Source organism: Lepidochelys kempii, chromosome 2, assembly GCF_965140285.1.
Source record: "Lepidochelys kempii isolate rLepKem1 chromosome 2, rLepKem1.hap1, whole genome shotgun sequence".
In the NCBI taxonomy this organism is placed as follows: domain Eukaryota; kingdom Metazoa; phylum Chordata; order Testudines; family Cheloniidae; genus Lepidochelys; species Lepidochelys kempii.
This window is the reverse complement of record NC_136381.1, coordinates 33,206,927-33,222,643: the sequence shown is the minus strand read 5'-3', so window position 1 is coordinate 33,222,643 and position 15,717 is coordinate 33,206,927. Positions and strand designations below refer to the sequence as shown.

Genomic DNA, 15,717 nt, shown 5'->3' with positions numbered 1-15,717 from the left:
AAGATTTCAAAGATTTTATGTACTGGAACCCAAGGTAGAAGTTGGTTCTTAATGTATAGTATTAACATTTCAAATTGATAGAAATTAAGTTCTCTAGGCACTAATATCAAATGTTTTGAAAACCTGTAGCAATACTTCAATTTTTACATTTTGTTGTGCATAGTTAACTAAGCTTATGTTTTAGATTTAGAAAAATCAGTTATATGTCCCCTATTGATTTCATTAGTATGTGTAGCACAACTATCAGACATATTAACATTATTTTCAAACATGTCTAAAAGACAAAGGTTTGTTTAACAATCAGTCATGTGGATTTGAGGTGCCATCTTTCCTACGAAAGACACAAAGGACTCCAACAATGGATCAAAACGTTCCTTCAGTAAGTATCTTGATTCTTTCATTATAAACATGGACTAAAAATATCTTGAAATAGCCACTTTGGTGCAAGTGTTGTTAGGGAAGAAGCTTGTTACAAGGGATATAATGCTTTTTAGGTCAGTGTATATTGACTCACGGCTTGTCTACTCTTGAAAATCTATAGCTGTACTGCTGTAGTGCTTTAGGGTAGACACTAATTATGCCAGGAGGAGGGGTTCCATGGGCACAGGTAATTCACCTCCCTGAGAGGTGGTGGCTAGGTCGATGGAAGAATATGTTTAACACCAGAGATTAAGTTAGTTTAACCACGTTGGTTTTGGGGGAGGATTTTTTCACACCCTTGACTGACATAGCTGGGTTGATCTAACTTTATAGTGTAGACCAGGCCTCGATGGCTTAAAAATTCCCTAAACTTGTTGGGTAAGCAAAGTTTCCTGTTCACTTAAACAAGAGTTGTAGTACAGGATATGTGAGAGGGAGCAACAGAGTTGGGTCCAAAATATTTTCATGTTTATTTTTTGTCCCCTAATCTCTCAGTAAAGCCTTTCATCTTTATTTGGGAAATGGGGGATTGAGAGAAAATATAATTATTCTTTCTTCTTGCAATTCATCCCACTTGATTTTTAAAGAGAAAATAGAACCCCAAAAGAGAAGAGGTGCACTGGAAGCAGCAAAAAGTAAAAGCACAGGATTCAAGTGTATTTTCAGAAAAATTTACACACCAAGAAAAACATGAAACTGAAAATTTTTTTCTAGTAAGATCGAACATATAAAAAGGGGTTTTATTTCTTACCTGCTGGATAACCTTGACTAAATCTTTCAGCACTTGCCTACGTTTTCGAACATCCTTGTTTGTTATGACTGCTGTAGTCAGATATCGAAGGATATGGGGGCACATAGTCTGTATTGCGTTAAGATACCTGAAGAAAATATTTCACTTGTAATTTTTATATATTTAATAATTAATTTTAATGGTGCAGTTTTACATCTAAGTGACATCAGAAGATAAAAACAGTTGACAACTTTATATAATGTTGTACTATTTCCTAAATGTGTGTAGATATACCAATAAAGTAGACATTTCTTTTTATTATTTAGGTTAACTGAATTCTCAGTTATAAAATGTTTTCAGAGAATTATGCTAAATTGGACTTAATTTCATATCATCATCACACATGCTTGCAATTTTTCTCACTCCAAACACCCAGTGAATAAACCCATAGAAGGGATTTATAAAATGGAAAGCATCCAACATACCATATGATTAACTTTGTAAGAATATTTATTCAAAAAAACAAAAAAAGAAAAAAACCAACAACAAAAACAAAAAACCCTGGACAATAAAAGAAATCCCAGTCTACTAATGAGTTAAGTCTACTCCTCATCTACACTTTCACACCAATATACCTTTACCAGTTTGTTTTTTCTGAACGTTATTATGAAGTTTTGGCCAAGCTAATCTTAATAAACCCAAAACGTGCTCTGTTGATACTGAACTGGATGGACAGAAATGCAGGTGTTAACTCAACAATCCAACCACTTTGTCTTCTGATTCTTCCTCTATTTTTCACCATTATGATGCATCAAACTGACAACCTCCTTCGCATAAACATTTGCACTAGAAATGTGCCTCTTCAATTTTAAATGACAGGAAAGAGTAAAGAACCTAACTTTATGATCCATCAGGCATTTTCCAGCCTCATATTCCTGTTCCCGGCTCAGCCTATTAGGTTAGATAATTGAGATCACTCATGTGCGCCAGTGTCTGAAAATGTCCATAGCACCTTGATTTTCAACCTTCTTGCGTAGTTCCAGTTTTGTTATTATCAGATCAAGCTAGAACTCCAATAAGACAAGAATAGCATCACCACATCTCTAATCTGTAGCTTCTCCAAAGCTTCCTTTACGTTATTTTGGTAAATTTAGAGCCCATCTGTAGAGTTCCTTCTACAAACAGCACACTATTTTTTCACCAAAAGTACTCCTTGTGTTTAGTGCAAACTTCAACATACTGCTGGTAATTGCATGTAAATGTAGAGAATATCTTCCTTTCGGTGCTTAGAGTCTTCAGAAAGCTGGAACATCAATCCTTTTTTAAAGGAGGAACCCTTAAAGATGACTGCAAAAGGTTTTTTTGTTTGTTTGCTTTTTTAAACTTCACAGTGTATTTTAGGACTGCTAGTTTTTACTACCAATTCAAAAAGCTTTAGCATGCTGAAAACCTACACAACAGAAGTTTAGGGTGACTGCTCCTAGCAGCAGTTTCATTTTATGTTAGTTGTCTGATCAAAAGGCAAAGATGATCAAATTCCATGGGAATGGGCATGATATACAAAAACCGAAAAGGAATACTTTCTCTGAACTCTTGGAATACACCTTCAGCAACCTGGACACAATATTCTGAAATCTTCTTTTCATATTTAGAACAGAAGGCTCTAAATTAAGACCACACTTTTCCCTGAATAAATGTTTGTAGCCATTATTGGGTCATTTTGCATCAGTGTTAACAGTGACTTTCAGTTCTTCCTTTAATTTTGCCTGTATTTCTTTATTTGCAGTACCTAGAAGTAGAGCTTAAATCTTTCAGGACAAATACATCCAAGGCAAAGTACTTCTTCAATTTCTTAAAATTGATTATTTTGTGCTACAGTGAAGGCAATGATGTAAACAAAGTTGAATGCTGATCAAGTTCAAGTCTGTGCCATTTAGTTTTTACAATACCATTGCCAGTTATCTGATTTTTGGGGGTTGACAAATGCAGACTTGAATCAAGTGACTATTAAGAGCTGTAAGAGGCCTGGAATAGCAAATCATTATCATGGCTACACTTCTTTTACAAATGTAATGAAAATTACTCACTTACAGGATTAATCCCAATGCTCTGCTCTTTTATTTCAATAAAGTTTAATTCAATGGTACATTTGATTTTTCAGCACTTTCAGCACTTTTAGAGACGGCATGTATCTGTGCTAGCTTGCTATTTTTTACCTCGACAACATTTACACGCTTCAGAATTGTTTATAATTTCAGTCCATTCAACTGCTGGTTTCCTACCACTTTCTTTTAATTTTAGGCATGCTAAGAAAGACGGATCCTCACCAAACATCAGTGTATGAATTTAACACCCATTCATCAGTAGCTTTCACATTTACAACGGTTAGAATAAGGGCCTGTCTACACTTAAAACGCTACAGTGGTGCAGCTGTAGCACTTCAGGGTAGATATTACCTATACCAACAGGAGGAATTCTCATAACATAACTAACTCACCACCCCAAGAAGTGGAAGCTGTGTTGATGGCAGGATGCTTCTGTCAACACAGCACTGTCTTCATAGGGACTTAGGTCGGCTTAACTATGCAGCTTAGAGCCCTGAGCAATGAGGTTATGCTGAACTAATTTTCTAGTGTAGACCAGGTCTAAGAAACTACCTGAAGAAAATTCAGCTCTTTGAAGAATGAAAAATAGGGTGAGTGTTATATAGCTTTACATGGAACCGCTTTATTAAATGATCTGCATGCCTTCCAGAAGTTTCTAAAATTCAGCAAACCAAGACCCCTGAATAATTCACAACTCTTCCAATTTTCCTTCAATTTCAGGGTTCAAGACTGTTCTATAACTTGTTTCCTAATAGGAATAACATACTGATATAACAATTTGATACTTTCATTTACCTTTTAAGTTTTAAGAATAGGTAATATTTTTAGCCTCAAAAAGCCTTTCAAATATATTTTAATATTTATATTTCAGTTACAAGCTCAAAATATGTAAATACACTCAGTTTTCTCTCCAAAAAACTGTTTCCCCCCCACAACCCTCACATATTAACTAGTTCTCCTAGGAAGATGTACTCATGTATGCACTCCAGAAGTACATTCGTTGCTTGAAATCAAACAAGTAAAACTTCTCTAATACTAAATCCAAAACATATAATGCAATTTAAAACAATCTAGTCAGATCTGAACATGCAGGGAAAACCGTGAAAGTGATTACGCTCAAAGCTCTACCAAATAAAATAAAATTGAAAAAAATATATATAAAATTTCTCTAGTCGTTCAGTTATAGTAATCTTAGATGTTACTTGTAATAAAGCAAAAGAAAACTCTGTAAGCTGAGGCTGGCGTGCTGATGAATGCATCATATTAGATAGGGAGACTGGCCAACCAAAGCATTTAAGGCTGTGACTAGATTCCCCAAAATAAATTTGTTTTAATGATGTTCTGGAATGCCCAGTTTAATTTAGCTATTAGGGAAAATAAGTAAACATTAGCAAAGACATAGCAATTTCTTTTTTTAACTTTTTCAAGTCACCTATGAAATAAAATTAGATAAATAGGATCAAAACTCCTCTAAATATTTAAAGCTTTGAAAATGACACCATTCTCATCAACCACTGATGTGTAAGACACCCACCCAAAGTCAGGAGAATGAACATAATGTGTTTAATGTTTTCAGTGTGAGAATTTAAGAGTGTCTTATTTTTTGTTTGAGATGAAAATGTGGCTTGCAAACAGATGTTCAAAAACTGGAGGCTCCAAGACAGAAACTACTTATTATAAAAAAAGCTTTTGATGTGCAGCTGTCTTTTCTAAGCAGCATTTTAATTATACTTTATTGGACCTTGATCAGGTAGAAGAAAATTAAAGATTTAAAAGATTAATTAATTCAAGACTACCTTCTTTTACTGTTTAACAAACTGAAAAGCTTTAAATGCTCCTGTAACCCAAAGAACTTCATATGAAAAGAGTTAATGGAAAACTTTCTAGAAAACTAAGTCCATTTCTTATAATGCTGTTACAAGGAAAAAGGATTAAAAATCCAATTGCTAAATAAAAAAATTTGATTGCATTGCTATGACTCAGAAAAGTAATATCCAAAGAATTATGTTACAAATGCATTCTTTCAATAGCACCTGTATCTTAAGTCACTGAGGCAATGTTTCATCTCTAATTGCATCTATTTACTTGATAGCCTACATATTGTTTTACATCTTGACGAGATTCAAAAGCACAAGCTCTCTCCATTTACGAATTCAAAGTGAAATCAGGCAATGTTATCAGTGCATATGATGTAACCAATTTAAAAGTGCATTGTCATTCTATATTTATATTACAGTAGCAAATATGATACTTATTAGCTTTATTTGTTATCCACAGAAAAGGAATTCTTCCTAAATTAACTATCCCTTTGTTGCTTAATGCTCGTTTACAGTAATATTAGATTAATAAGTAACTAAGTGCATAAAACTAGTAAACTTCACAACTGTGGAAATCTTAGGCATCTCCTTACACTCTTCTGATCTCTTTACATTAGTTCCTTTCATGGCTGTACAACACAATGTAACATTATTACTAATTTACACATTTTAGTGGAACATTGAGTACTATGGTAATATAAATATTAAAATAGATATAGACGATAAAAAACACACAAAATTACTCTAACATCAGGAAATACTGTAAATCACAAGACCAAAAGATAAAAATAATGTAATTGTATTTGAAAGCATCAATTCAAGTCCTCCTTATCGGTAGTGACTGAAAAATGTTACCATATGATGGTTGTTTCATGGCTATAAGAGAAGTTAGCTGGAGGTCTGCAGTTCATAATGGACAGCTGTCCACATCATAAAGCCCAAATACAATTAACACGACACAATCTCTTTTCATGGTATATTTTCTGCAATTTAAATTTTTTGTTGTAATTGTTTGAGATGGAAACAAACACGCTGATATGGAGAGTAAAAGGGTTAATTTAATGGTCACTGATTAGATTAAGCCAAATAAGGGTTTGGGATGATTCACCTGGAGTTAAATAAGTTGACAACACCATGTTTAATTATCCCAGCTAGATCCAAGACATTAAATCTGCATTCTACATGTAAGAATGAAAACTAACAAAAGCCATCTCTAAAGCCTCCTCCACAGAGCTGGTGGTTAAAATGCTGGCAGTAGGTCTATATTAGCTCTCCCAAAATTGCTACCACCGCTGATACACCAATGATGGGAAATTTTAAGAAAAATGTTAATTAGATTTAGCCAAAGAGCAACAGTTTGGAGGGCCTGCTGGATAAACAATACTCCCAGCACTTGGAGAGCCAGACATTTAAGTTAATAGGTAAAGGATTTTTCATCAACCTATTAGATTGGCTGACAAAGTGCAGCCTCATTTTTTCTCAGAGAGGAATGAGATAGTCCTACATAAGGGACAGCAGAATGCATTGGTCCATGTGCTTAGAAAAGCAGGCCCATGTAAGCTCATTATGCCTGTGTCAATTCGCTTCAATGGGTTCCCATCAGCTCCTGGGTGCAATTCAAGGTACTGGATTTAATCTGTAAAGTGATACAGACCTTGGAAACAGGTTACACCCCCCTTGCTCTACTACACATTCATGACATCCAAGATTACCAGAGGTGTACCAGAGCCCTTTTTTCAGAAATATATCAAAATAAGTCCACACCTAAAACCAGCAATCATCACAGTTTTTACTTGCACTGATATAAGTTGTATCAGCTTTATTATGTAACCAAGATTTCATTTTATGATTTTTAAATGATTTTTATTGTACCAAATATGGTTACAATCTGGCAGACTGTACTAACGCTAACAACAAATAAAACAGCATTCATTGATTCACACTGCCGCTTTGGGGACGAAACCAATTATTTCCAATATATTATGAGTCTTTAATACTATTGACCATTAAAGTGATGTTGATTCTCACGTTCTCTCAGAGATCCCAGATAGTTCATCTATTAAGAGGGCTTTCATGTGGACTTCCTTGGGTATGTCTACATTGCAATAAAAGACCCATGGTTGGGCTGGTCAGCTGACTTGGGCTCATGGGGCTTGGATTGCAGGGCTATAACACTGCAGTGCACATGTCCAGACTCGGACTGGAGTTCGGGCTCTGAGACGCCGCAAGCAAGCAGGGAGGGGGCCAGCCCGAGCCCAAACGTCTACACTGCAATTTTATAGTCCCGCAGCCCAAGATCTGAGAGCCTGAGTCAGCTAACCCAAGCCAGCTGTCGGTCTTTTACTGCAGGGTAGACATACCTCTAAGGACTAAGTTTTTTTCACCAATTCTTTTTTAACCTGTACATGAGCTGCTGAGGGACTTACTGAGACTCCTTGGCTTGTGATGCTTTTTACTGTGCAGAAGAGAATTATCCAACCTAGGGAATTGAGGAGGGTATAGATTCTGCCTTCCCTGTGCCTAGCTGAAGAAATAACATGTGTGGGGATCAGCTGGACTGCCACAGCAATTCCGTATATCCCCCAGTCTATATTCTTCCCTGCTAGGCTCTCCTGGCTCACTTGAAGCTCTTTGACAACAAGTCTCAGAAGAGGCGCAGAGTGGCATCTGTGCTACGGAGGCTAACTCCTCCCCAAACTGACCACTGAGCGTTTCAGGAACGGTTGGAGTGATATGAAGGCATTCTCCAAATCCACAATTAGCTTTCCAGCTCCACCTCAATGATGTGGAATACGTGCCAAGACTCATCAGCAGCACGTAGTGCTGTGTGCTACCTATTACCGCTTTCTTCTGTGGCTCAGAGCAAATGGAAGGACATCACATTGGTCAGATGCCTCTCCCTGATGGCAAACCAGGGGAAGCTTGCCAGCAGGAGAAGCTGCCTCAAGTCAGAGGCCTGTTACTTTAAAATAAATAACTAAACTCATTCAGGAGGCTTTATGTCCAAGTTAGCAAATATTTCTCTACAAAACTAAGCACATAAGTACATGTTTAAACATTACATCTAATAACAGTGTCTATATTAAATATTGCATTCTTCAGCTCAGACACACATTATGATTCTAAAGCAACTGTATCCAACTTGTGGCTCAGGGGCAACTGTGGCCCTTGACAAGGACCATCAAGAAAATATGTACATAATTATGAACTGAAAGTGAACCATACCATGAAATTGTTAATCAGGCCTATAGTTACAGCAGGGAAGGAGGGAAGCAGAAGATACCACATCTTCAGCAGCCCTAGCAGAAGGTTTGGGTGAAATAAGAGTGCTATGAATGGCTGCTGTCCCTTCCCTACTGGCAACCTGTTGTATCAAAGGGGAGGGAAAACGGAAGGAAGCAGCATAGTTTTCTTGCTGCTCCATTGCTGGCTTCCCTGTTGGGCTGTCAGTCTTAAGAAAAACAAGTTAGGCATTCAAAAAGCTCTGATGGAACCTAGGCAAATAAAGTGTTTAATGCAGCCTCTGGATCTTTTTGAAATATGTTTGGCCCTTCGGCTGAAAAGGCTGAACATACCATTGTTAAATATTTTTGTCCTACACCCACTTTCTGCCTCAGTACAAGGTTAATGTCTACACTACAAGCAACTTACTGTGGTTGATAGAGAAAGAGATCAATGATGTTGTCTCTGCCTTTTGGGTGGTTGAAGAACACGAACAAAGACCAATGGATTAGCCATGTTCTCTGCTGAAGAGACTGGAGTGGGGAGCTGACTGACTGAAAACAAGACAAAATAAAATTTTAAACTGGTGCAGATAAGATGCAATGAAAACATGACAATACTATGGAAGTTCTCCTTGGATCATGATGGTAATGTCTAGAACGCTCCATCTCCCCTCTATCATTCTGAATTTGGTTCATGGCCCTCTTTTATAGGGGTTGATGGTGTAGAACAAGTGTTTCCCATACTGTTAGCCTTGTTCCCCACTACGCCATTTACATACTTCGTTTAGCTCTGCAATACTCTTAGAGGGTGATAATACAACATTATCACCCTACCCCAGGAATAAAATAAAAATTGTTAAACTTAAGTAACAGATCTGCCAGAGGAAGGGATTCAACTCCCCCACCTGCAAAAAATAATGAGTTTCAGCTCCCACCATCAGCACCACTTCATTGGCTGGTTAACTCAACAACCTCCAGCAGACTGGCAAACAATGGAAGCTGCAAGGTTATGACCATGCACAGTAGACCAGTGATCCTAGCATTAAAAAGTATGATCACAGTACTAGAATGGATATTCTTCCTTATGAAATTTCCCCTAGCTACCAAAGTCTAGCACAACCTGCTGTAACCATGTAGATTCAGAAGCTTTAAAAGGGGGGGGGGGGGAGGGGTTAGAAGATGAGGAAGAGGAACCTGCCTGGCATCAGCTGCCACCCACCTAGACAATGAATAACACATTTAAAAATGTACTAAAACCTTCAAGATTTCCATTTAGAGGGTAAATCACTTAAAAAATAGCCAGCTCTGAAATAGTTTCTCTCTCAGAATCACAGAAAGGACACCGTAAATCAACCCACTCTTCTCAGGTCATTTTTTGGCAATCAGTGCCACTGTCAGAAACTGAAGTAGTAGATATCTGACAAACAGTCCAGCAGCCAGATTTTCCCTCAGACTAACAATGGTAGTCACCAGAATCATGAGTGAATACTGCTCACTTCAAGAGTGAATGTTGTGGTGGCATAGTTGTAGAAACATAGCAAACTTTGTGTAGTGTCATTTCACCATCTACATACTTACACACACACACACTTATGACCACTCCACATTACTAAGTTACTATAGAGAAAACTACAATTTTTTCCATATTTCTCCTAACAAATACTTTAAACAAGTTTCCTGTACTCTGTCACAATTTTCATATATTTTTAGTTACCACTGTTAATTAATTTCTTAAAGGAATGTTTCAGAGTAACAGCCGTGTTAGTCTGTATTCGCAAAAAGAAAAGGAGTACTTGTGGCACCTTAGAGACTAACCAATTTATTTGAGCATGAGCTTTCGTGAGCTACAGCTCACTTCATCGGATGCATACCGTAGAAACTGCAGCAGACTTTATATACACACAGAGAATATGAAACAATACCTCCTCCCACCCCACTGTCCTGCTGGTAATAGCTTATCTAAAGTGATCATCAAGTTGGGCCATTTCCAGCACAAATCCAGGTTTTCTCACCCTCCAGCCCCCCCCACACAAATTCACTCTCCTGCTGGTAATAGCCCATCCAAAGTGACAACTCTCTACACAATGACAGGTTTCAGAGTGACAGCCGTGTTAGTCTGTATTCGCAAAAAGAAAAGGAGTACTTGTGGCACCTTAGAGACTAACCAATTTATTAGAGCATAAGCTTTCGTGAGCTACAGCTCACTTCATCAGATGCATATCGTGGAAACTGCAGCAGACTTTATATATACACAGAGAATATGAAACAATGTGCATGATAATCAAGTTGGGCCATTTCCTGCACAAATCCAGGTTCTCTCACCCCCTCACCCCCCTCCCAAAAACCACACACACAAACTCACTCTCCTGCTGGTAATAGCTCATCCAAAGTGACCACTCTCCCTACAATGTGCATGGTAATCAAGGTGGGCCATGTCCAGCACAAATCCAGGCTCTCTTACCCCCCCCCTTTTTTTTTTCCAGGGACACACACACACAAACTCACTCTCCTGCTGGCAATAGCTCATCCAAACTGACCACTCTCCAAGTTTAAATCCAAGTTAAACCAGAACGCCTGGGGGGGGTAGGAAAAAACAAGGGGAAATAGGCTACCTTGCATAATGACTTAGCCACTCCCAGTCTCTATTTAAGCCTAAATTAATAGTATCCAATTTGCAAATGAATTCCAATTCAGCAGTTTCTCGCTGGAGTCTGGATTTGAAGTTTTTTTGTTTTAAGATAGCGACCTTCATGTCTGTGATTGCGTGACCAGAGAGATCGAAGTGTTCTCCGACTGGTTTATGAATGTTATAATTCTTGACATCTGATTTGTGTCCATTTATTCTTTTACGTAGAGACTGTCCAGTTTGACCAATGTATATGGCAGAGGGGCACTGCTGGCACATGATGGCATATATCACATTGGTGGATGTGCAGGTGAACGAGCCTCTGATAGTGTGGCTGATGTTATTAGGCCCTGTGATGGTGTCCCCTGAATAGATATGTGGGCACAGTTGGAGAGTGAATTTGTGTGTGTGTGTGTGGGGAGGAGGGGGGGGTGGAGGGTGAGAAAACCTGGATTTGTGCTGGAAATGGCCCAACTTGATGATCACTTTAGATAAGCTATTACCAGCAGGACAGTGGGGTGGGAGGAGGTATTGTTTCATATTCTCTGTGTGTATATAAAGTCTGCTGCAGTTTCCACGGTGTGCATCCGATGAAGTGAGCTGTAGCTCACGAAAGCTCATGCTCAAATAAATTGGTTAGTCTCTAAGGTGCCACAAGTACTCTTTTTCTTTTAAAGGAATGTGTTACCGAAGTGTTAACTGTGTTGTAGTGGAAGTCAAATTATGCTGTAAGAATAGTAGAGCTATTCTTCCATGCTATGACATATAAATGCAACTCTGACTTAAGGAAAAATCCAAGCCCCTTTGAAGTTGCCCAATCAATCCTATCTCTTAAGACAAGATGGACAGCATATTCCCAATAGCAAATCAAATACAACAGATATCCTTGTGACAATTCAAACATAACAGTGATGGATACCCACAAACTACAGGTAACATAGGTAAAATTAAGTGCCAGATTTCCCAATCTGCTGAACTACACTATATTTTTGTCATCATTTGCAGAAATAGCACTTCCAGATAGCTCTTGAAATATTAGTGTTAGAACTACTGATTGACTTCCTTAAAGCCCAGTCTCTTAGGGAGATTACAACAGCTACTTAGAGGCTAACGCCAGGATCCCCTTTCTTCAAAAGACAGAAGAAACTAACTGAACAAAGTTATGACAAATACTGAAAACAAAAATAAAGAAATTTTCTCAAATCTTTATCAGGTAGTGAACACAGATTAGTTTATACTGTTTTCAGACAGATGTTATTTTTGTGTCCAAAGTGGCCTTGAAAATTGTAATGCATCGTCATGCCTTATGGAGACAGGAAATAGTAATACTATTCAGTACTCAACCAGAAAACAACTTCTACATGCTGTGATGCCCCAGCATGTAGACGATACCCCACGCTTAATTTCATCCTTCTGGAGGCTGCAGACAGGCCTGTACGATAGGGATTTATCTTAATTTTAGTTTAAGGGAAGCATCTTTCAAATTCACAAACATTTTCAAATTGGATGAAAGGGAAGCGTGAACAATTTTAAGGAGTAAGATTTTTACTTATATGACAATTCAAATAAAATATTTTATTGCACTAATTTCAATAAATCAGTGTCTATACAAACAATCTCCTGAAATTCATTTATTTCCTCCTTGTGGCTTAGATTTTGTACTAAAATCCCACGTATGTCTGAATCGCTACAGTCTCTTCTCAAGGAGTCTTCCAGGACCCTCTTTAACTCCTTTTGCTCTTTTCCCCTTTTCTACTGCCCCAAAAAAGCCCACACTTGTGATCTTCTCTTCAACAGAAGAGGATTGGACAAGGCTCACGATGCAAATACTTCTTGGCAATGTCAACCATAGCTTCTCCTCAGAGCAAAGTATGAGAAAGCTCAAAAAAAGAGATAGTGTTTTTAAATAGCAAAATTTCTTCATGTTTTTCTTAGCCTGTCCGTCCTTCACCTTAAATTTACTAATATGCTCAAATTTTAACTCACATTATTATCTACAGTCTCTTTCAATCTTGTAAGATCTTCCATGGCTGCATCCCAGTTCTGCATTAAAATTTCAGATGCCAGTTTTCCCCAGAGTGAGCTCAAAGCATTTCTATCTGTTGATGGAACCTGTTCAAAGTAGTAAACAAAGTTACAATAAGCACAATAATTTAACACTTTTACTTGGTCAAATGTATTAGATACCTGCTGGTACAATTTTTTAAAATATCAAATTCCACACACTCACTTGGCCTAAGTTTTTCTAAATAACAAAACTGGTTAATAAAAAATATCGCGCCATTCATGGGGGTGCAACTGGGGGCTAGGCCAGCCCCCAATGGGGCGGACAGCGAGCTCCACTGAGCTCTACTCCTAGCCCTGCACCCAGGGCCCCACCCCCAGCTGTGGCCCCAGCCTGAGCCCCCCTCACCCTAGCCACATCCCGCCCTCCTGGAGTCATGACCCCACTCCTGGCCCTGGCTTCAGGGAAGGGCAGGGCGCGAGGTAAAAAGTTTGGGGACCACTGATCTAAAACCATTTCAGGACTAACAAAACTATTAACTATATTAGAACTGCTCCTTATAAAACAAAAAAGTCTGGTAAAAAAAAAAAACACAAAAAGCAAGATTCCAGGCACACAGTGATGGTACCCAAAATGACAGCAAACCAGAAAAAGAACTGAAATGGTTGGTGACCACTTGGCACTTTAATAACTTTAGCTCCGAATGTTTGGTGCCATACAGAGCTGCTCATGCAGCCTTAACAAGCAATGCTTTTAGAAGAGGTTCCCAAAACTCAATGGCCCTTGGAGAACCACATCCCCCAAGTGAGAATATGCAAAGACCACCAGAAAGAAGTAGAAAATCCTTTCAGATAAAATCATGTGGCAAAAGAAACATGTCCTACTAAATTAGGCAGTATGTCCCTGGCCATATCCAACCCCCCTGAAAGCTATTTTTCTCAGAGCAGTTCACCAAGTTTGTTTCAAGTAAGGGTAGTTCTCGGGTCAATCAGGTTTAGTTTATACAATACTGAACTACACTAGGTCATTCAGAGTGTCAAATTCTAATCTCAGATCATAGTTACAATGGTTCTTTCATGGCTTATGTTTCACTAACTATTACTTTAAATGAATCTTCTCCCACCAAAAGGAGTAACATAAGTATCCGCTCAAGACTTAACCAGAAGCACACATTATTTTTACTAAAACTGCTTTCAAGACTAATTTTTAAGAACAAATTATAGCATTTTATTTTTAACATGCTCAAATTCTGAAACACAAAGGAGAGGATTTAGGACAACTGCCCATGAAATAGCATCTCTATCCGAAACAAAACACAAAAAATAGTTCTCTGCAAACACATAAAATGTACATTTCATTGAACAGGTTATTGTATAAAAAGGTTTGATGAGTAATGGGTCACAAGATTCCTCCTGTCAAAAGCTATCTCAATACTGAAATATGTTCTCCCTACTCTTTCAGCCTTATTTTGATAAATGAACATTGTATTATTGTTGTGAAAACTATTAGTTATTTGCTTTGGAACCCACTTAACATCTAATTGTAACCAATTAACAGAATAAGTAGTGTCTGATTTATTCCAGAACCACTGAATTTAATCCAAAAGATTAAATAAAATATAGAATATAATAAAACAGAAATATAGATTAACGGCAAGAAATAAAATACAGTAAATATACACAATTACTACGAATTACTTTGCAAATACCATTCATACATTCTAGAAAGGGACATGTTATTAGAACTACACATGCTCCAAGTGACAATGTGAAAAGCTTTTTGCTGCACTTTAGCAGGAATTTTTTGCTGCTAAGGTTCATGTGCACTATTTGGCTCAACTCCAGGTCATTACAGTTGGCTCTTCATAGAGAACGGCTTTCAGTGATGGATATGCTAGAATAGTTTCAATATCTGGATTTTCCAGCAGTTACCTTAAATTTCCATTTGCTAGCAAAACAGCACAGTCACTCACTGACCAGCAACAATAAATTTACTGTGCTGGGATTCTAACAAGACACTAAATCTTCATTCTCAAAATTCACTCCCAGCATTAACAAATGATATGAATAACCAACTCTTTTCATGTAGTTGTAATGAAACCATGGCTCTGGTTCTACAATCCTTGTTTAAGCTGTTAACATTTCTAAAGCACAACTTTTACTCTTCTAAATCCTCCATAATATTCAAGGGAAGACAGATGGAATTCTCGATAGGAAGCTGTAATCACTGATTACTTTCAATTTACCTGTAAACCTTTCACCACCACTTTTTGTGCACAGGAATTAGATTGCAAATGCTTATGCTTAGTTGTTACAGTTTATAATACTCTTCCAGTTTAGATTTATAGGAAGAAACAGGAAGAATCTAATACAATTAGTTACAACTTTTAAAATTTTAAAACTTAAATTAGAACAAAAATTAGCACTTGAAAATTTTGCTAATTGTTCATTTTTAACATTGCAATTCTCAAGATCATAGTGAGGTGTGATAAGACTTAAACATACAAACTAGGTGTTGGTCTATTCATGCATATGACATACTGAGAAACGTTTCTGTTTCACTTTTCCATTCTTGAAATTAGGCAGGTGTTTTACATTTACTTCTAGCAGAGCAGAATTCTTGTAAATAGAATGTGCTATCTGATCTCAAGAACAGAACCGATGAACGTGACTTAGTGACTGAAAAGTTATTTCCCAACAGTTACTACACAGTATCATATTATTTGTGCTCTTGGCATTGTGCAAGATGCAAATGAAGACATGTCCCCTGACAAAAGGATCTTGCAATCTA

General features: G+C 37.6%; 1 protein-coding gene across 1 annotated transcript in view; it reads right to left on the bottom strand.

Moving 5' to 3' along the window:
* The window catches only part of EIF3E (eukaryotic translation initiation factor 3 subunit E), a 58,432-nt gene that overhangs the window by 20,267 nt on the left and 22,448 nt on the right, over positions 1-15,717 (bottom strand). Inside the window, exons 6-8 of the mRNA XM_073330322.2 lie at positions 12,909-13,034; positions 8,724-8,848; positions 1,172-1,298 (exon numbers count right to left, since the gene is read on the bottom strand). Of these exons, the coding sequence (XP_073186423.1) occupies positions 1,172-1,298; positions 8,724-8,848; positions 12,909-13,034 (378 nt within the window). The remainder of the gene's footprint in view (positions 1-1,171; positions 1,299-8,723; positions 8,849-12,908; positions 13,035-15,717) is intronic.